The sequence below is a fragment of the Equus caballus genome, chromosome 18 (assembly GCF_041296265.1).
Source record: "Equus caballus isolate H_3958 breed thoroughbred chromosome 18, TB-T2T, whole genome shotgun sequence".
NCBI lineage: Eukaryota > Metazoa > Chordata > Mammalia > Perissodactyla > Equidae > Equus > Equus caballus.
In genome coordinates, this window is record NC_091701.1 from 72,491,304 (window position 1) to 72,514,418 (window position 23,115).

The 23,115-nt window shown below is 41.3% G+C and overlaps 1 protein-coding gene across 5 annotated transcripts in view; it reads right to left on the reverse strand.

Moving 5' to 3' along the window:
• HECW2 (HECT, C2 and WW domain containing E3 ubiquitin protein ligase 2) overlaps window positions 1–23,115 on the reverse strand; it is a 374,671-nt gene that overhangs the window by 115,241 nt on the left and 236,315 nt on the right. For all 5 annotated transcript variants that reach the window (XM_023622255.2, XM_070242072.1, XM_070242073.1 and 2 more), the window contains 6 exons: window positions 18,191–18,285; window positions 13,822–13,897; window positions 9,296–9,465; window positions 6,807–6,949; window positions 2,081–2,181; window positions 71–1,420 (listed from right to left, as the gene is read on the reverse strand). In XM_023622255.2, coding sequence (XP_023478023.1) covers window positions 71–1,420; window positions 2,081–2,181; window positions 6,807–6,949; window positions 9,296–9,465; window positions 13,822–13,897; window positions 18,191–18,285 — 1,935 coding nt within the window. The remainder of the gene's footprint in view (window positions 1–70; window positions 1,421–2,080; window positions 2,182–6,806; window positions 6,950–9,295; window positions 9,466–13,821; window positions 13,898–18,190; window positions 18,286–23,115) is intronic.

Consider the following 23,115-nt stretch of genomic DNA (forward strand, 5'->3'; position numbering starts at 1 on the left):
ACAAAACCACAAGACTTCTCTTTGAGCAGACGTGCTTGAGCCAAGAGCCATGCTGTCTTCTACATCCTACCTCCAGTGGCGCCCTCTTCTTGGCCAGTGGCCCCTTCGCAAGCCCCTTGGGCCTCACCAGCATCAGCCTCTTCTTGGGGCTGGCTCTCAGCAGCAGCAGCAGCTCCCTCCAGGCTCCCCCTCCGCTGCCAGACCTCCCCCACCTCCTCCTGGTCAGGTAAATTGGCTGATTCTGCCCCTGGCCCTTCCTCCTCTCCACTGGGCACCTGCAGCACAGGTAAAGAACCGGGAGTACATATGGAATCCTGGGGCCCGTCAGCAGGGCCGCTGCTGGTGGGCTCTGCTGCACAGGCTCCATCTTCCTCCTCCTGAGAAGAAAAGGCTGGGGTTTCGGGAAACCGCGCACTCTCCAGAGACGAGCACCGAGTCTCCACCGAGGACAGCTGTGTGGTAACGCTCTCATTGCAGGAGCTGTCCGCGCCTTCCAGGTCACTCTCTCCCTCAGGCCTGGTGCTGGCCTCGCTCACACTCTCTGTCCTGGCAGGGTCACTGGGTTCTGTTTCAGAGGACACCTGGGAAGGCTCAGACCCCTGATCCAGGGACTCAGTCTCACTGATGGCTCTTCGGCTTCCTCCAGATGTGTCGGAAGTGCCCGTGTCTGCTCCACTTGTGGGCTGATCTACTTCCTGAGAGCCACACAATTCGGTGCTGCCCTGGTCAGCACTTGGTTGAGACTCTGGGCCATTTTCAGTTTCCTCTGGGACAGGGCCTGAGGGTAAGGAGCTCTCTGCAAGCTCTGGAAGATTTTCTGGCTTATCTTCGAAGGAAGCGGCTTCATGTATGGAGGCTTCCTCCATCTCCAGTGGGTTGTCTTCTGGCTTTGTCTGAGATGTCAGACTCCCATCATCAGTTCTTGAAGCCCTGCTAAACATTATCAACCCTCCTTCCTCCTCCAAGGAAGATGGATAACCTAGGTCTTGCTGGAACTCGTGGTCTTCTTCATCGGAGTCGATATGAAGCATTGCATTGAGCCTCGTGTCGGTGGGAAAACTACTCCTCAGTTTCGGAGAGGCTCCCACGGACCTCTCTGAGCAGGTAGCTGCGCCCGGCCTGGAATGGCCATTTTGTTCAATAGCATCTAAGTAATCGTTGAGTGAATCCTGACGTCCTCTGGGAGGTGAGGCCCTGGAAGAAGTAGACGTTAACTCCTCTGTGTCTATTTCCAGAGTAGCGCTAGTCCTGAAAGAATGCTTGGGCGTCCCATCGGCACTCTCCTCAGAAACTGGGCCATTAGAACAAACCGTGCTGTCCTGATGGCCCCCTGGCAGGTCCTCCTCATCAGAAGGGCTTCCCAGGTCTCCATTCACAGTACCGACTCCAAGTATGGTGCCAACAGCTTCTGGAGAAGCATCTGAAGGAGAAAGCAGCATTTATGAAAATGAAGCAGCAATAAGGAAAGAACTTTTAATGTCCTATTCCTTTACCACCAATCAGTTCAAAGAATTTGGCCATCTAGGGGCTGGCCCCGTGGCCGAGTGGTTAAGTTCGCGCGCTCCGCTGCAGGCGGCCCAGTGTTTCGTTGGTTCGAATCCTGGGCGCGGACATGGCACTGCTCATCAGACCACGCTGAGGCAGCGTCCCACATGCCACAACTAGAAGGACCCACAACGAAGAATATACAACTATGTACTGGGGGGCTTTGGGGAGAAAAAGGAAAAAATAAAATCTTTAAAAAAAAAAAAAAAAAAGAATTTGGCCATCCCACTGAGGCCCTTTTACAGGACCACTGACTTGCTAAGATTCACTGTTCCTTACTAAATTAATACATTGCCGGTAAGTTTGACTGGGCTGGAATTTCTACAGCTCAGTTTCTGAACGCAGGCATAAACCTAAGAGATATTTTTTGATAAATAGGCTTTTATATCTGCTTGGAAAACTCCAGCAGGTAATCCTTTGGTAGCTATTTTATTTTTGGAACAGGACACAAATCAATTCCATTCAAATGCAAACTGCAATTGAGTAAGATTTAACAGGTTCTTCCAACAGCGACATACTTATACAGATATCTCACCTTCATGCACAGAAGATGTAACCTCCACCTTAAACTGGAGGTACCCACTCACATGGTCAGCCGGGAGCCTTCTGCCAAGGTTGTAGCTCAACATCTGATCACTGTAAGAGGAGAAATGGTCCTTTCATCCTATGACACCAGGGCCAGCCTTCATCTCCTTCCCGTTGGCCACCCCCCAAATCCCACATATTGCTCTTAAAACTTTCAGACTTACAAGAAAATAAAAGGCTCAAAGGCATGTTACAGTCCAATGCAATATTATTCATTCACATAAACAAGTACTTATAAACCCAGGGATAAAAGGAGATCTTGTCATAAGGACAATTATTAGTAGATGCAGACAATCCAAAACAGTATTATTATATGATTTTTTTAAAGGGCACTGATTTGCTGTGTCACTGCCAAGGGTGACCATGGAAAGGGCATTTGAAAGTCATTAAGGAGCTGTGAAAAGCCTAAAATTTTAGGTGTTTTTTGACTCAGGTGTTAAAGTATAGAGGGCCTGGCTCCTTAGCACTTAGCACGATTGGAAGCTAGTTCTAAAAGGACACGCACAGGTAAGGATTGCCACTCGACGGCATGGAGGGCACCTGCTGCTGTCTTCTGCAACACAGGAGCTGGGAGTCAAGGGAGAGCAGTGTGAGAACAGGCCGCACCCTGACAGCTGTTCCAGCTGTGTGAGGGGCAGCAGGTGCTGAGCCTCCCCCTCCTCACGTGCAAAGGAAGGCGCTGGAGCTGCTGGCCCTCATTGGGGGGAGCCTGGTTCTCACTGATGCTCAGGGTGGCTTGTGAGCGGTCCTGACGGGACGGCTGGACAAGTTAGATATGCCACTGGGGCGGGGTCTTGTCGCCACACCTGGTGGCATCCTGGAGGGGACCAGAACTGGGCTTGCCCAGTTTCTGCACCACCTTAGGCCCAGGCCCAGGCTACCAGCCTCCTCAAGGATTGAGTTGTCCATCATTTTCAATTCCCTGTTTATTTATCAAAGTCAAATGCAATTACATCATTTCCTTGTATGCAAGCAACTTTCATTCTGAATCTGATTTATTCTTAATTAAGGAAAATAATCAAAGGGACAGTACCAAATCTCACCATTTCTGCTCTCACACTGCCCTCTAATGGCAACTTCAGAAGGAAAGCAATGCGTCTACCTCATATTTGCACCGGTACACAGTTTAGAGCCTCTAGTCTGCTATTTATCATTAATCTGCGTAACTATTCTGTTTGCTCTTCTCTGCCCCCTCAGCACAAGTCTACATAGATGTTATCCATGGAAAAGAACATACGCTAATGTGAAATCCTAGTTCAAGAATTTCTTAAAACAATAAGATTATTTCCTTTACCTTTTTCTTTGTCTTCCCTAGAAACATGGTAATAATTTTTTTACTTGATTGATGCTTTTAAAATGCTTTGTTTCCCCACACTGAGTGTTTACTGTGTGCCACGCACACTCTGCTAAGGGCTCTGCCTCCCCGTGAGGGAGGTGGTGGCCCTGTTTTCTGGAGGAGGAAACTAAGGCACAGGGAGGGTAGGGACCTCGCCCAAGGCCAGACACCTGTTTAGTGACACAACCGGGATTAGAACACAGATTCATCTGACACAGAGCCCCTACTCTGCAGTCACCATATCATGATCTCATTTTAGGTATATTCTCAGCAATTCTAGGCTGCTTTTGGTAGCATGCATTTTAATGACATTTACTCGTGGCTCACCTCAATGCAACTGCTATCACAATGTTTTTTCTACTTAAACTGGAATTAAAACAAAATTTCTGTAAAGGGATATATAGGCGTTTGTAACTATTAGACATTACAGGTATGTTAAATGCTTTTACATTAGAGTGCTCAAATAACATTATAGAATGGCTCTATCTGCATAATACTCGCTTAGCACTGTCTTCCCAGCATTCAAACAGTGCCTGACACACACAGGTGCTCCACCTTTGCCCACTAATGCATGAACCCAGCAGCAAACTGCATGGCCCTGCTCTCAACATCGTGCTTCCTCACTCATCTCTTTGGACATTCAGTCCTGGAATAATAAAATCGTCACTTCTTTGTAAAAAATAAACTGACTCTCCTTTCTTCCTCCTTGGCCAATAAAAGTAAAGTGTTGCTGTTGATGATAAAGATTTATAAAAGTGATGGATTTTAACTAGGAAATAAACGTTTAGGAGGAACCGTAAGGAGAGAACGGCATCCATCGGTTCTGCTCGCGATCACATTCCCCAACACAACACAGTGTTTAACATCTAGTCGACATTATATACATCTGCGTGTGCACAGACACACATATTTGTTGAACAAATGAGACTCTTTACTGGGAGAAAAGAATGTTAGCAGGTGTTAGTGCTGTTTATTAGCCAAACTGATAAGATACTCAGTTCAACTACTCAACCTATAAATACAGGAAATCCTCCCTATTCAGAGATTCTGAGTCAAGGGCTCCGTCTTTGCTGTGTCAGGGATTCACCTGCTTTCTTGTTCTCAACCAGTCGCATCTGAGTCATCCTGCCTGTTGCTGTGATATATTATTGTGAACAATATATTATATATGATTATGATATGTAATTATAAAGAATAAGTGCCAAGAACTCGCACTACCTGGCTGAGACAGTCTCTCACTGATGTGATCAGAGCAGTTCACAAAGCATGGGAAAGTGATGTGATTCTTGGACAGAATGCAGGCCACTCTATGAAAAATGTCACATTCAAACAAATGCTCTCAAAATAGTAATTAGCAAGGAGGTCTAGCCCATCCTCTAAAACCGAACCCTGTAAAACCTCAACCACTTCAGAGAGTTGCAATCTACCAAACATGTAAGTAATGAAAATCCAAACTTCTTCAAGATGTATCAATTACTTGATGAAAAGCAATAATTAGATCAGAAATATATATTTAGATGTTAATAGCTGATATACTAATGTGCACTGTCATTCTTACTTAATAAAGCAAATCCCTAAGTATCAGTAACAGAGAATGCTTTTAACGTACTTATATAGAAACATATCATAATTCCGAATTTTATGAGCTCATGCTGGACTTTCTTCCAGTATACATGGAATCCATGACCGGCATTTCTCTGGTGTCCAGTTCTTTAAAAGACTAAATGAAAAGTCAACAAGAGTTTCAAGCACTGACAAGATTTTATTTTCCCTTGATCATTCTTACTGGCATAGAGAAATCAACACTTCTACCAAGTGTCACAGGAATTTCCTAAATTACATGATTATAATTATATAAATTAAATGATAGATGTATTTCCCACGGTTAATTCTCACTCTTTATAATCTTTCACTTTCTATAAATCCTAAAAATAATTTTTAAAAATTTCCCAAAGTATATTACCTCTACAAGAAGCAATAATTATCCTTAAAAATGTGATTTCCCAGCTTTTATCAGATAAACCAGGACGCTAGAATGCAGTATAATATTTCTACTTCACATGGGCTGGCTCAACCACAATTCCATTGCCTATGATGACCAGAGAATTACAACTCACTGGTTTCAGATTTTGAAGGGGCCTTAGAGATCATCTGGTCTAAATGCTTTATTTTTCGGATAAGGAAACTAACGCCCAGGGAAACTGTGACTTCTGAAATATGACAGTTAATTAGCAGCAGAATGAATATGAACCATCAAGCTCCCTCAGTTAGCTAGAGAAATGTAGCAACACCGCCAGTCCTTATAGGGTTCTAGAGCAAACTGATCTGAGCTCAAATCTCCGCTCCACCACTTGCTCGCTAGCCTCAGATTCCTCATCTCTGAAATGGGGATAATCCCATTATTTAACTAGCAGAGTTGTTGAGAAGATTACAGGAGCTAATGGGCGTGATGTTCTTAACTCCTGACATAGAGGAAGCTCTCAGCATCTTTCGTTTACTTTTGTTTTATACTCCTACTGCTACTGCTGTTACTACTTCTGCTGCTACTACTACTGTTACTGCTGCTGCTGCGACTACTACTGCTACCAATACCCTTACTACCACTACTGCTATTGCCACCTGTTCTTAATGTTCTCCTACAATGAAAAAGAGACAAGAAAGCTGCTCCCAGTGCTACCTCGGAGTACCAGTGTAACTGGCTTTGCTGGTATTTACTGTGTAAAAATATAGACACCATTTCTAATGAGGGATGGAGGCATGTGATGACTTCTTCACCACCTTATTGACAACTTGCAAAAGCCTCACAGAAAGAGAACAGACATTGAATCACATTTTAAAATTCTCTCAATGAGTACATTTTAGTTACCCGGATGAATGCATATGTCTAGGAGCTCCACTGTAACACCCCCTCAGGGTCTAGGTCATGTTTTAAACAGATCCAAAACAAGGTGGCTTTGTTTTTCAGGAATCACAAGTTCTCCGGGTGGGAATAATCAGGATGAGGGAGACGTCAGCCTGACACTAGGCTCTCGCTCTAGGGAGAGGCATTCACGGCAGATTTCAACACACTCAAAAATAATCGTGCACTCTGACAGGACACTGAAGTGCTAACAGTAGGTACGTGATGGGAAAGACAGAGACCAAGGGAAAACAAGGTACATACTTAAAACAGTGGACTTTTGGTCCTGCACATTTTAATGAATATCCGGTACTTTTATTTCTAAAAGAATTATGTTACCACTTCTTATCAGTAAGAAAAGTCCTAGGACTACAAAGTATCATTTCAGTTGCTTCTGTACAAACAAATCTCAACAAGATGCCCACAGTGAGGGCTGATTACCCGATGGCCTGCCGCTCCAGCAGCCTCTGCACCGGAATGGTGAGTTTCCCCAGAAAACGCTTGATGATAGGACGGCTCTTGGCAAATTTGTCTTTAATTTCAATTTCTAAGACATCGGTAAGAAGTGCAAAAAAGGAATATTTCTGGAAACAAAACCAGATAACATTTTGATTCAAAAGAAAGACAAGTATGAAATTATATCATTTTATTACTATAGAAAATGGTATCTCTTAAATCCTAACGACATATAGACTCTCCACTGCTAGAATTATCCGCAGCTATTGTCAATCTTTTATTCACTCAGAATCATTAACATTCACAATGATTAAAAAGCAACAGTGAAGGATCCGCATGACAAAGGAGTCCCTTCAATCATCCAGCCCTTCCTGGTTCAACGGTTTCAGATGTTATCAAATATTAAATTATGCACAATACAATTTTTGTACTCACTACATTATTGTATCTTAATGCTTTGAAATTTAATATCCTGCTATAGGAAGGTTTAGAATGAACCAACGTATTTGATTAACGGCAATTTGAATTCCTGATACCATGTCATCATGAAGTTAGTTGCACAGCACAGGTTAAAATACTCCTTCACTTAGTGGTTAAAGTCGGAACATCTGCAGAATACTGTGGTTTCCCTGACCAATATTAAAATAAAACAATGTTTAAATGGAGATTACTTAATTTAAAAGGCACACAGGGTCATTTCTTCTGGGAGAGAAAAATAAAAGTATGAGGTTAAGACAAGCTTTCTTGTTTTGTTCAAGGACGCCACTGGAGAAAATGGGATTGGACATTAATAAGGATACAAAATTCACAGAAAGAGCTTTCCTCATTTACAGCGACTTTCACATATATTGTCTTCATTTTATCTTTACAAAGATAAAATTTTCTTTTTGATGATGAGGATCTCAGGAAAAGTAAGTGATGGAGCCAAGAATCTAACCCGAATCATTTCACTCCTTCCCTGACAGCATCCATGCAACCACAGTGATGTGAATGGTGCTAGCCAGCTTGACACTTAGGCGCCACTAAGTTTATTTAGTCATAACAATTAAAGTTCTCCAAAGGGCCATGCAGTTTAGTAATCTGCTTAATGGAAAAAGCACTTGCTTAGAATAAGAGAGCTGAGTTTAAGCATTATTTCTGCCTCTGAGTAGCTAGTTACATAAACACTTTAAGTTTCTGCTTCTTCATCACCAAACTGGAGAGCTGAACATCTCATCCCCTTGCCCCCTTATCAGGTTTGCACTGGGAACATGGTGAAGAACTTTGTAAATATAAAATGTTGGGAAATAAAGTTATTGCTAGTGTCATTAGTATATCCACTATGTGCCTTCCAGAGCTCATACTGAGATAAGTTTTATCTCTTCTAGGCTTCTAATGTGTTAACTTAAGTGGCATTCCTTTAAGAGTTATTTACTATTTGGAGACCATAAATAGTTTTTTAAATCAGGTATAAGAATATATGCAATATTTATCCATTTAAATAACCATAAGAACTGCCCCGGAGGAACATCCTTCTGTGCTGGCCAGTCTCAAATAGCCACATCTTCTCTCCAATTGGTTTTAGAGCCCCTGAATTATCTCCCTCTCCCGTGAAATATTTCTACAACCTTGTTGCAACATATTGCCATTAAACATTTAGGGAATGACCGAATTAACTGTGTAACTCCTGTGCCAATAAAGGTTTATCCAAGGACACTCTAACACTAGTGCCTCGCATCCGCGAGAAATGGTGGGAGACTCATGCTTTGCTCACTCCATGGGAAGCGATGTCTCTGTTCATTCTTTGACTTTCAGCAGTTCTAATGAGAAAACCCTTCATTTGCTTTCACCGACAGGTGCACTAAGATGACTGGAAGCAGGACGTAGCTGTGAGGAAGTCTAAGTACCGTCAACACAACCCGGCTTCGCTCAGGATGACAATTCTCTGCATGGCTCACTTAATTAACCGAAATATAGAAATCCAAAAAACATTTGCCAAAGCCCATAGGGAGAGAAATTCCTTTAATTTGTACTGTTATAGGCTACAAGAAAATATAAAAATTTTTAATAAAAACAAAATCAGTATTACTGATTTTCCTCCTGCCTCGGGCTCCAATATGGCTCTGCAAGGCGCTGTTACTGATCCTGCCCTGACTTAAAATTTTGATATTTTGTTCATCAGGAACTTTTTGCATTGATTTTGATGTTTTAAAAAAACGTTAGATGGAAATATTTATTTGGATTATTGGGTTTTTTGGCATCCTTTAAATCGTGCATCTGAGGTGAGTGCCTCACATGCCTTATCCCAGACCTGGCCCTGGCTAGAAAGGACCATCTCAATCTCATCGTACCCTCTTTCTGACAGATGCTCTAGACACCTCAACCATCCCGCCCATGCCCATAAAGAGCTCAATGATGCACAGAGTCCAGAGGAAAGAGATGGAGTTGGCCGACATCCTAACCGTCAAGTAGAAGACCTTGGAGGATCATCTTACCTCTCGGTGCCAAATTGGATTAGTGGTGTTACTGATGATGGTGGACCTTCTCTCCTGCCCATGGTGGGCGCAGGTGGGGAAACTGCTCTTCTTCCCTGGCTGAATGGACATCTTAAGGTAAGGGTCAGGATTGAAGAACATCCCTTTCTTTAGTCCGACTGCTCTAAGATCTTTAAAGACAAAGAAAGGGAGGAGGAGAGGGTAGGGGAAGAGAGAGGGAGAGGAAGGATTCACATATCCTGATTAGAACAAGCAACTCAATGACAATTTGTTGTTAAATAATCACACAGGACACTCTACACAGAATCTATTTGGCAAAACAATAACCAAGTTATTCAGATTATGATTGCTTAGATAAGTGAGGACAAGTGGGTTATGACTAATTCTAGCAGGGTGTTTCCTAACAGGCTGCAAAAATGAAGCCAAACTTTTACCACCACCTTACATACCTAAACTGACTTTTCCTGGGAACCATCTTCATTCTAACATGTGCATCTTCACCACCTTTTTCAACGTGGTTTGGCAACCAGCATTTCAAACAATGTCTTGAGAGAAATCCTTAGTAAACAGTTTATTAAAAAGGAACACCAATATGTTCCTTCATGAGAGAAAAATGAATCTTCTACATACATGTGTGGAATGCACTGACTAAGTTTAATTGGGGGTGAAACTTTGGAGCACACATCCAGTTGTATCACATTTAGAATGTCACATATATTCCACAAATGTAATGAATGTTAGGGGAACAGAGGAGATTTATATATCTATTTATATTTCTAAAATTTGAATGCTACCTGCTATTTTAAATAACTGCAAGGTTACTTGTTCAATAACTTTTAGCTAACAAGTATTTGATGAATATCCCACAACTCATCTTAGATTTACCAGTTGTTATTTCCTAATATGGGAGCTGCTAAAAGTTCTGGCCAAACTCTGGCTAGTGAAGAGACCGACATTTTAAAAATGGTCAGGCTACGAGATACAAAATGTCAGGACACAAAGCTGGCTTTGCTTAGTCCCCCAACGCCTTTCTGAGAATATCAGTTTGAATAAGGCTGGCCTGACAGCCAAGTGAACCTGAAAGCTTTTGGAAGAATAGACTGTTTCTGGGTAACGTCATGTCATTATGATCAGTCTAGGGAGGTCCTGACCATTGGTTCAGATAGAAATTCTGCAGATGGCCTTGAAACCTTCAAAGACCTTTGGATTACCCAGATCGGCCAGGGAACAGACTTTGTATAGTGACCCTAAATTTACAGGAGGTCACCAGGGTCATCCTACACAAGGCCCTTCCTGAGACACAAAGTCTTTCTCACAAGGACAGAATTGGCTTAGGGTTGCCCACAGAGCCATATCTCTAGGGAGCACTCCCTGGAGGAGTACACCAATGGCCAACAAGAACTAGTGGCCTAGATGCGTGTGATGAAAACAGACCGGGACTGTCTAATGACACATAACCGGCAGTAGAGGGAGGCAGTCTAATATGTTGGCAAAGATTGAAAAATTCAATCAAGAGGACCTTATGTTAAAAACACTGCATGAAACACAGTAAGATCTTTGATCTGAAAAGGAGTGGGAGGCGGGAAAGATGAGTAAAGAACTAGATAGGCACTTCTGAGAAGCTGCCGAATCCCATTAGCCTTATAGATTCCATTCCTAGTACTTCATAAACTATGAAGTCACTATTAATACACCATTTGCATTTTACTATCAATTTAATAATGCTACACGTTTTCACTTGGCTTTATTTAGCATAAAATAGCTTTGAGAGAAAAACGCAATTTACATATTTATTTTCTTGCCTTTCTTGATTATGCTCGCCTTGGACTCAAAGACAGAAGTATGATATTCTTTAGATATTAAATTTACTTCTAAACAAGGTATTTCTTTGCAGTAAATGAGAAGTAACATGTACAGAAATGGCTGCCGTGACATCTGACAAAGCTAAATTATTCATGCAAACATTCCTTTGAACAAAAAGCATGCCACCAGAAGATTAAGTCTCTGTGATGAAAGATGTCACTGTTAGATAATCTTTATACTAAACTTGCCCACAAGGGACACTGTACAAATAAATCTTCATTATTAAATACAATATACTACCAATTATTTATAGTCTGGTTATTCAGTTCTCTTTATCTATCTCATTTCTGCTCTTGCTTGTCTCTTTTTTCTTCAATATATTTTATTGCTCATAAATATCCACACCACCTAATAAGGACTCAAAGTCACAAAGGTAGGACATTTTAAAGATTTTATTTTTTTCCTTTTTCTCCCCAAAGCCCCCCGGTACATAGTTGTGTATTCTTCGTTGTGGGTTCCTCTAGTTGTGGCATGTGGGACGCTGCCTCAGCGTGGTCTGACGAGCAGTGCCATGTCCGCGCCCAGGATTCGAACCAACGAAGCACTGGGCCGCCTGCAGCGGAGCGCGCGAACTTAACCACTCGGCCACGGGGCCAGCCCCGAAGGTAGGACATTTTAAACATCTTAGTTTAAAGGTTTATTTGGAGAAGAGGTTTAAGATATCAATCAGAACACAGTTTTTGTCCTAGAGTTCAATTATTTGTGTCCCTACTTATCCAAAATAATCGAGAGTAGAACATTTGCAGGCAGCCATTCTACAGTGCTTCCATGCTCTTGGATAAATAATATCATCCACTGTCAATATACTACAATCAGGTTCATTTTTTGGAGTTGCCATTATAGAATTGCTTTCATTTTCTATAATTTTTAGCAATTTCTGTACACCATCTGCAAATATCTGACTCTGTGGTAGGAAATAAAACAGATTTTAGGTAGCTAGCTGCCATGTGTATAGAGGTGAAATGTTGGAAGTTGTATTTAAAGAAGAAGCATTTGGCTTTGCTCCAAAGCTTAGCTCCCACTTTTTAAGGAAGATGTCTTGGGATTTTCGACTTTCACATGGTCATTCTCCCATGGTGAGTTAATTAACATACCCTCTGGAGTCAAAATCAATATGTGTGTGTTATGTTTAGAATGACATTGATCACTTGAAAGCATAGGGCAATGATTCAAAACTTAGAAAACTCTTGGTATGGTCTCACTCTTTTCTGAGCTCTGGAAGTTGGCTAATTGCTCCCTACCTACAAATGAAGGATTTCTGTACCTGCCGCCCCTCAGGACTGTGAGTGTCTAGAGCGCAGGCAGCCAATGGAAATGTTTCCAGGAGACAGACAGATAAGGGGATGGGGGAGCAGTACCACAGCAAGGGTACTTCTAGGTGCCCTCCTAAAAACCTAAATATTTTTTAAACCCTGAGGGTTCCAAACAAAACATATTTATTGGTCAAATTTGAACCATAAGCCACCAGTATACAACCTCTGAGACTCACCATATAACCAAAATAAAAAAGGCTTTCATAGTAAATAATCTCAAGTGGGAAGAAGGAAATGCTAGAAGAGACACAGATCCTCAGAAGGCCAGGCACCAGCAGTGAACTAGGGGGCACAATTAAGCACATGTGATAATTGTGCATCATGGGCATTCTGCTCTCAATCAGCCGTCTAACTCTCATTCTTGAAAATGTCTATTTTCATTCACAACATTTTTGTGCTGCCAAGAAGAAATGAATCTAATTTAAATTTCAGAAGCACTACACCTATAGAAAAATAAAAACAAAACGTCTTACAGTGGCAGATGTCTGTTAGACTTTATTTTGTATGCATTGCATCACAGTTGTCTGTTTCAAGAGCTCATTCCAAATATCCTTGACTTTATGGCTGCCAACTAATTTTTTTAAATCAGTGGCTTTCAAACTTTTTTGACATGTGTGTGTGAAATACATTTTAAACTGAAACCTAGTAAACACATAAATAGGTGTGTATATTTTTGTGTGTGAAAATTTTCAGTTTGTATAAACTGATGTTCTATGAAAAAATATTTCCCTTTGGTGGTAAACTCTGATTTTTGTCTATTTTTTTTTAAATTGGTTTCAAAAATTGTTGATTTCAACTAAATAAATCTTACAAACCACAAAAGAGTTCCAACTCACAACTTGAAAAACAGTGCTTTAGTAGTATGATAAACACACAAGCAATTAGAATATTCTACTAACCAGAAAACAAATGAAAAAAATTGTCCTATCCACTTTTCAATTTTTATGTGCATTCCTCCACAGAAAGAGAAGTGTCCCTTGGCTTTTTTCTCCTAGTCTCCAAATTTTTCCTTTCTTTAGACAAGGTAAGCACAAATTGCTTTCAATAATCAAAGCTCTCCTGTGGGATTAGCACATGTTACATTGCAGTTTTTTTTTTTTTTAAAAAGTAACTATACATAGTTATGGTCTTTTTATCACCAGAAAACTTGGTAGAATAAATAAGTTGTAAGTTTATATCAATAATCTAATTTTATCATTGTAAGAGTTATACTTGAATTTCTAGAAGTATTACCAAAAAAATAAACAACTAGTTCACATATCACATATGAGTGTGTAGAAAAGAATGACTATTCATGCCTCTGAAATTGCACACTTGCAAACTGGACACCACGCTTACGGACAGCCTTACCTGACAATGTAAAGCTAACGAGTTTCCGTGAATGCTGATTTCCTGAAGCACCTCCTTCCATGCCTTCTGCCCCCATCTACAGAGAAAAAGCACGTATCTGAAGTTTCACAGAAGTATGATGCTTCTCAACCTCCCCAGGGAACCACAACGTTTGCAAATATGGTGATTTTTGTATCAAACCTGTATTGTAGTATATATCTTTTCATGTGCTACAAATCTTGGAATTGAGACGGAGGCAGATTCTCTGAGACAAGAGAAACAGTCATACTTAAATTTAATCTTAACTCCAAATCAGATGGACATGAACCTCTAAATTCCCTAAGATAGGAATCAACCTACTTTACATCCTTTTACTCCCTTGTTAAGAATATAGTTGAAATGTAGTAAATGTACTTATATTACTATATTGAAATAATTCCCTAAATTAAAAACCAAACATCAAATTCCTTCAGATTTATTAGGAAAACCTAGAATAAACTATGCAGTTGATTTATATCAGATTCATCCATATATATGTATAACTATCTTCTCTTGCCAAATATTTCTGAGTGACACGTGGGTGTCCCCTCACCCTTGTAGCTTCTGTTTTATTGTGCTGCAGGTACATGGCACAGGCAATTATAATTAGCAATAATAAGAATTTGCAATGCTATTGTATTGTAAAGCTCTTCCTACAAGCTTTCAAGTAAATTATATCTCACTTAAAACCAGTCATTTATAAGCTGCATAGCAGATTTAGGCCTTTATCTCAATTTATGTACAATCAGTACTTAATTTATGGTACACTAGGAAAAAAGAGTTTCATGGGTCTCTAAAAAAGAAGTCCATAATACTGTAAGAGGCAGAATTGAAGGTGGAATACTTTTTGAATAGTTGGGAGACAGAAACTACATTTTAACTCTAAAGTGTAGATTAAACCCTTCCATCCCATCTTTGGGGGGCTCCCATACTCCTGTAAAATTCATATACCTCCCCAAAATAAAAATTTCACTATTCCAAGCAAAGTTGAGAAATTTCAAAATAAATTCCATTGAAATTTTGAAATATTAATTCCTACTTCCTCCTCCATTTCCTGTACTGTAGTTAAGACTATTTTGTGTGACTGCTTCCTGATTGTTTCACGTGTCATTCACAATATACTAGGGCAATAGCCAGGTATCTTTATTTTATTCCGTCCTTAGAACCAACTCCTTGACAGTGCTGGGTTGGCTCTCAACAGGTAGGTATAGTTTATTATTTTGTATTGTACCCCTCTGACTCATCACCCCCAGGTAAACTGGAGCAGAGAGAGCAGCATACTGGCCAGACAAGTGATCGTTGTGACCAACTCGTCCTGCTTTCACCCTGGAATATAGAGTGGTGAGTAGTGAGGTTGTGCAGAAGACAACTAAGACAGACACTCAGCAACCTACCCACCCTGTGCCCTGGGCATAGCCAGACATCTGATAAACTGTGGCTTCCCCTCAAACGGACCATGCCAGCCAGTGAGATGTCCCACCCCAAAGATACAACCTCTCTCCCCGCTAAGGGATACCCATGCTAAGTGAGTTAAATGAGACTGGAAAGAGTCCTAGCGTGTTTTCACTTAAAATCTATTTAAAATATTATACGAAACTATAGAAACAAAAGAAAATCCCCCAAATTCTCCTTTTTCTAAATGTAATTCACTGTCTGGGAAAAGGCTATTGTGAAATCATTCCCACAGAATTCACAGATAAACCACTGCGGCAAAATGCTTCTCTGAAATAACACTCAAAGAATTCAATTTTATCATTCATTACAATAAAGCCAGGAAAGATCGAACATTACCTCTAGATACAGGGACATCAGTGATAATAAACACACCTGTACTCCATGTTTAGAGAGGGGTTTGTAAAATAAACTCACTCCCTAGATTCACTCCAGGAAAACCCAGAAACAACACTGTCCACCAAGTGCCGAAACAGTACATGGTCATGAGTGATGGTAGCTTTCATCTGTCTCTGAAACCAAAGGATTTCCTGTTCCAAGGGTCTGAGCCATTTCACTGTGTACACTGATGAATGACAATGATGTCAAAGTGCAAATGACAATTTTTTTTATCCTTGATTCATTGCAAAAGGATATGTGAGAAAGGAGACCGCACAGTTAGAACAGCAGCTATTTCCTTCCTTTTGGTTTCTCAGTTACTTCTTCCAGGTCTATTCTTTGCAACTGGTTGTGGAACAATCATACCAAATGGGCATTGTGAATGTCAATGTAGTTAATCAGTCACAATAACCAAACACATGTCATACAGCTCAATGACCATCACGCTGTGATAGAAACACAGCACTCACCCCCGCAATGAGGTGTCCATATGGCACAGCCTCTCAATTTTGGATACAGACTCAATTGTCTCAAGCTTGGTCAGAAATATATTAGTCAGCCTTTGAACCAAAATATTCTGTTCTGATTGCCAGTGCTGTATCTATGAAGCTTTTAAGGTGTTCTAAAACCTGTCTGAAGCAAACCATCTCCAACTATCCACAGGCTTTGACAGAGTGATCACAATGCAAAACCAATGGATGAGATCAATGTTCACCAGGGTGCAATGAGATCTGATGCCTTCAATGATCCCTGATCATTGAAATTGCTCATGTCCAAGAAAATCTGATTCCAGAAAATCATGCTTGGAAGCTATTTTTTAATTTCATACACAGCTAATTTTTCAAAGGTTTTATTATAAACAGCCCCACATTTCTAGTTTTATAATTTTTCTTCTTAGACTATTAATTAAAGCATGTTTCACTGCTTACTATGTGACACGGCAGATTTTGAAGTCAACAATTGTTATTCTCCTTGTGACCTTCAAAGATCTATAGGTAGTGTGGGTTATCCTTTTATATTCTATACTATGTTTACTATAATGGGACCTCAAATATAATTCAAACGTGAGCAGAGTACTTAGATGTTGAAGATTTTGCACATACTGTTCTCTCTGCCTGAAATGCTCTTCCCTCCCCCTCTTCATCTAAATAACTCCTACTCATCCTTCTGATTGTCCCACAAACACATCTTCTTCAGGGAAGCCTTCCAAGATCTTCCTGATCAAGATAAATCCTACTAGCGTGTAGTCTCACAGCTCCATTTTACTCAATGGAGCAATGATCACTTAAATAAATATAATTTAATTTAATTGATGTCTTTCTCCCCTACCAGACCAAGGAGAGCAAGGACTGTGTTTCCAGTTATCCTTTCATCCCTAGTGGCGACTGCAGTGCCTGGCACTTAGCAGGCACCCAGAGACTACTTGTCCGAATGAATAAAATAAAAGGAAAGATCGCTGGATACTGCATTGGTAGGTCTGGACAATTTCAAAATGCCATCTGCAGAGACTACTTTCTGACTTTCAGGGGGTCAACTTGGCCACTGGCCTATTTCCGAAAATCCATGCATCTATAAATGTGTATACACACACTACAGACATAATATGAAGATTCCATGTTATAGAAGTCAATATTTTTCTTCTATATTTTCATGACTTGGTTTTTATTAATAACCAATAAACACTGCAATGATTTACATATCTTAGACTCTAAGAATCCCCCCAAACTGTCTGAGTCCAAACCCCTATGGACAATGCAGTGCATCTTGCAAAGCTGTTAGATTTCAAAGTTAATTGATGGAGTGAAAAACCACAAAACTGTGAAAAGTAATCCTTAGGAAAGCGCCGTGTTGGAAATAGATATACTTTCCTTCAAAAGTCCAATACAACCAGTTTCCTCCAAAGCTAAATTAGATCTCTCTTTCTTCAACTGAAGTCCTGGTGAAGAGACTGGCTTCCACTGAGTGGCTTCGTCATACCATATATGTGCGGTGTCTTTAGACACTAGACCTCAACTCAGCCTCGAGAGGGACCCAGCGCTCAGACCTCCTGAGAGAACAGAACATTCCTGACCTTCGTCTCACATTCTCTTTGGGGCCAAAGCTCCTTAAGTTGACTGGCAGGTAGAATCATACACTATTTAAATTGTTATTTTTCTCTCTTTTCCTCACTAAACTTATGAAAATTAAATTCATGTAAGATGCAACGCCACTGTGTCCTACCAACCAGTCACCCAGACTAAGTTGAAAACACTTTCCATGATGGGGCGCTCGCTAAGTTGCTTCATGAGAGGGTTCCTTTGCTATATACAGAATAGTTACAAATCCAGTCATTATTTCCCACTGGTTTGTGCTATGGATTCAGGTATGCCAGTCTTATAAGTGACTTCCTTTGCTAAAACGGTGCCCACGCTGTTCTGCGTTTCCTTTTTCATTGTTCCCCACCCTCCCTGCCAGAGCTGCACGGGCAAAAATAGACATCCTGGCCGGACGTCCCAAGGAAGCGGGCAGTGGGGGCACTCACCAGCACAGCGGGGTTCTTCACCGTGATGCAGGGGGTCGTGGCCCGCAGGGCTCCGCTAATGCCGTGGTAGTATTTAAAACAGATTTTTATCTCCGCTGCAAATCGATTGGAGAAAAACAATGATGTAAACACCAAAACAAGTCAATTAGGAATCAGCCGAGGAAATCCACCCCACTGCCTCTCAGGAAACCCTCCTCATGACTCTTGGAATGATCCCTGCTTTTCCAAGCAGAGGGAACAGAATATACCAATTCCTGTTTGACTTTATATGAGCCTCTGAAATTTTCTAAGGACAGCCCAAATATATTAGAAAGATAACGCACAAAAATAGCATGCCAAAATATATATAGTGTAGAGATAAGAACAAGACTAGCTACCATTCACTGAGGGGTTCTGTCTGCTCCTGTCGTACTGAATCCTCACCTCAGCCACGGGAGGCAGAACTGCCCGCCCCCGTATTACAGAGGGAGTGCTGAGGTTTGTCCAAGGCCAAACAAACAGGAAACGACAGGGTCAGGACTCAAAAGCCCAATTCCAAAGCCTTTGCTCCTATCCTCCACAATACAGACAGACTGTAGCTGTCAGTGGAAATAGAAGAAAAGCAGGCTAACAAAGCAAGAAAGAGCACTGTAGTAGACTCTGCAGTGGTAGGGGCTGGAATCTGTATTATTTCAATTTTCCAAGTGACTTAAATGCAGCCACTAGACAGAGATCAAATTTAGGAACCACTGGTATATATGAGTACCAGCATGTAGACAGATACAGATTATAGATATAATCTCCACAAGTGTGTGTGCGTGTGTATCTAAATCTACATGTATATATGTGTGTGTGTGTATGCATATATATATATATAATTTGAACTTGATAAAAAGAAATACAAATGTCAATTACTGATTTTGGAAAGTAACTACAATTTCCAAGACCATGAAGCCAAAATGTGTCAATGGTTAAAGCCACAGTCACCGGAATTTCTCTGTATACAGAGCGTCTGAGTCACTGAAGTGTCACTGGGAGATGCCTTTTCCCAAGGTATTGTTCATTATAGGCAATGATGCTGAAGGGCAGGGACCAGGGGGAGTCCCAGCCTACAGGAGTGGAGTTCCTCTCTCAGCTGAGTCACCGGATTACCAAAGTGGGGCCACTCAATCTATTTCCCCAAGGAGGTTAATCTTCACGGACTCTTCTGACTGTACCAAATGGCCTTCTCCAGAGTATTTGCTTTGCTTCCTTTAAGAGAACAATATAATGATTTAAAAAAATCCTCTTTTACGGGGCTGGCCCCGTGGCCGAGTGGTTAAGTTCGCGCGCTCCACTGCAGGCGGCCCAGTGTTTCGTTGGTTCGAATCCTGGGCGCGGACATGGCACTGCTCATCAGACCACGCTGAGGCAGCGTCCCACATGCCACAACTAGAAGGACCCACAACGAAGAATATACAACTATGTACTGGGGGGCTTTGGGGAGAAAAAGGAAAAAAAAAATAAAATCTTTAAAAAAAAAAAATCCTCTTTTAGGAATTTATATTATTACACTTTTCCTATCAATGATGAAATGCTAAATCTCAAAAAAACCCCATCTGTCATTGGGTAAAATATTGAGCTTTCCATCATGCATGTTAATCACTATGCGGAGATTCACAATGTAGTCAGCATGGTCCTGCAAAAGATTTTTACCATGGCCCCACCACAACCCATGCCCAGCACTAAGCCAGAGAGCATGAGGGAATCACAGAAAGGTGTGTGTCTAGCAGGTGACGTCCAGTGTAGCTGTTGACATGAGAATTGCAGGCATGACAAAATACAGAAGACAAATTCTCAAAAGGAAGGGTGCAGGGAAGAAAAGTGTGACCACAGAGAAGAGGAGTGGGGACACGGGAGAGTCGGAAAGGCCTCATGGAACAAATGGGTCAGGACTCAAAGCTACAGATGAGAAAAAGGGTGTGGAGAGAGTTAGGACTGAGGAGTGGCAAAGCACGAGGCAGGAACGAGCATGCTGGGTTGGAGGACCAGCAAGGAATTCCAGCTTTACTCTTACTTCCCCTCCCTGGGCACACGCCACAAATGACCATCCTAAACACTAACACAGGTTTTTGGTTATTACTGAAATAGTAATAGCTGTATGGATCTGAGCAAACCTTACTCTCCCACTCGCTTTCTTCCAAGACCAGTAGCACGCATCCTGCAAGGACAAAGTTAAGCAACATGCACAAGGCTTGTCAACGGAGAACAAGCATGGGGACGTGTGTGAAGCCTGAATTCTGTGGCAGGAGCTCACAATCACACTCAAATGCTGGGGCCCAGCAGGCTGTGACTCTGCTGGCAGCAGCACCCCACAGATCAAATCAACCGATAGTGAGCGAGCAGCTCATTTTCCAACAAGGAGAAGTGCATTTTTATAAGACATCTTCCCCGAACTCCCTCTCAAGTTAGGCTACCATCTCCTCTTTTCTAAAGTTTTAATAGTCAGCTAGGTAACAGATTATGAGACACACACAAAAAATGTGACTGCTGATTTTTATTTATAGGATGTGGATAGCCAGGCCAGCTCCACTAGCTGACCCATTTGGGGGTTGTTTTATTCCTTACTATAACAAAAATCTCCAACCCCGGTGACAAATTAAAATCCCTGAAGCTATAAAATAACTCATTCTGAATTGCACACAGCAGATTTTGTGGATATGATCACCAAAAACACCACAAAGCTGACAGCTTCATAATGCTTTAAGGCTCGGGGCAAAGCCAAGGGGAGTCACACAGTTCACTCATTACAAAACCAAACACACACTCTGGTCACCAGGGAGAGAAACACAGGACTGGACAGAACGAGCTGTTTGCACCTGGGCTGAAACCAGCTGGCCCTTTCAGCAGGACACCAGTGAAGATTCCTGCCCCTAAAATATAGGAATGTTCCATGCTGAGTGGGAGTTTCCTTCTTCAAATATTATTTAGTGTTTTAGGAGTTCACTCAAGATAAAAAATTAAAAAATGGTGTAACTAAACAACATCCCCTCTGAGTAAGAGAGAGAGAAGAGAGAGAGCAGCATTTTGATGAATGTTCTTGAACATTTTAGTTATGAGAAAAGGTAACTAGAAGCATACTGAAAAGGAAGGAAAAGGGAAGTTGGTGTCATGTTTCCATTTTAACTACATTTTGAACCCCCAACTGCAAGTGGAAAACAAAAGCTGTTCCTGAGAAACAGATAGGACAGGTGAAAGCAAACGCAGGCACGAAGGCCGAGCATCAGAGAAGAGAGGAGCCCATGGCCCACAGGGGGAGCCCTGTTCACAGGCAGGGGAGATGGAGGATACGGACTAAGGAGCTATGCACCACCCTGTACACCCGAGGATGCTTTCTCCACAGCCTGAGGCGGCAGCCAACATCTCATCCTTGTGGCCTCAAATTATGGGGGGGAATATATATATACATTCCCCTCCATAATATATAGCCATTATAATATATACATATATAGCCATTCCTTTGGACTATAAAAAGCAAGAGTATATTCTCCAAAAAATCCACTTATAACAAGGATGTTGCCTCCAAGGGCGGGAAGCCAGGAGAAGGGTGAGGCTCTCCCCTTAACCTGCAAGGACCTACAGTCTGCTGGGCCAGCCTCGGAAGGAAGACAGCATGGCCCGAGCAGCATCTTCCTCTCTCTGAGGTCCCTTCCGAGGGGCTGAAGCCAGTCATGAAACATGGAAATACATTTTGGCCCCTTTCAACAATCTTAAGGACAGTTTCATCTATGGAGTTACTACTAAAATAAAGATTTGGCAGCCTCTATCCTCTATTAAAATGCTGATAAGGCACAGAAGCTCTTTTATTTTCAAATTTTTAACTTGTTAACTTTCATAAATACAAATGAAGATGCCCCCCAGAGCAATAGACAGTGCGCCAACCCCATCTCCAACGCAGATGGGAGGCCATCACTGTGCAAACACGCATTCAGTACTTGTGGAGATGGAAGGGACCTTGGAGGACAGTGTTCAGGAACTTAACTTACTGTTCCTAAGGAAAGGGGCTTCTGTAATTGCGGGAGTCTGACATCGCATTTTTAAAGCAATCATTCTACCATCTGTTTAAAGGAAGAATATATTTCTGGGTTTGTATGTCAATAAAATATTTCCAGATGTATCACATGAAACTGGTAAAAGTGATTGCCTTCAGGGAGGGAAAAATGGTGACTGGGGCATCAAGTTGGGGAGATATTTACTTTCACTTTTCGTCTTTTTAACATTATACTCTTGTCATATATTATCTATTCAAAAATTATTTTTTAAAAGCAATCTCAACTCAGCTACATTAACTCCAGGTATTAGCATAAGATTCCATTTCAAGCCCTCTCTGAAAAAAGGTTCCACAGGGGGCTGGCCCCGTGGCCGAGTGGTTAAGTTCGCGCACTCCGCTGCAGGCGGCCCAGTGTTTCGTTGGTTCGAATCCTGGGCGCGGACATGGCACTGCTCATCAGACCACGCTGAGGCAGCGTCCCACATGCCACAACTAGGAGAACCCACAACGAAGAATACACAACTATGTACCGGGGGGCTTTGGGGAGAAAAAGGAAAAAATAAAATCTTAAAAAAAAAAAAAAAATAATAATAATAATAATAAAAAAAAGGTTCCACAGGCCACTTCCTGCAAGAAATGGTTTTGTTTCAAAGACTGGGATCTGGTCTATCAACTTAAATAGCTACAAACTCACTTAGGCTGTAGTAAATAGCTTGTTCCTATTTAGAAAGTCTGGATTTTCCTCAAGTGTCTAGAAGTTAAATATTTTGAACCATAAAGATAAATGGAATGGAAATGTCCTTGTTCTTTTAATCATTTCTATTTCATTAAAATAGAATATCTTAAAAGAAAATCAAGCTACCTGCAATTTATTATTTATCCTAAAACAGTATTTTAACCATTGTCCTATGTGCTC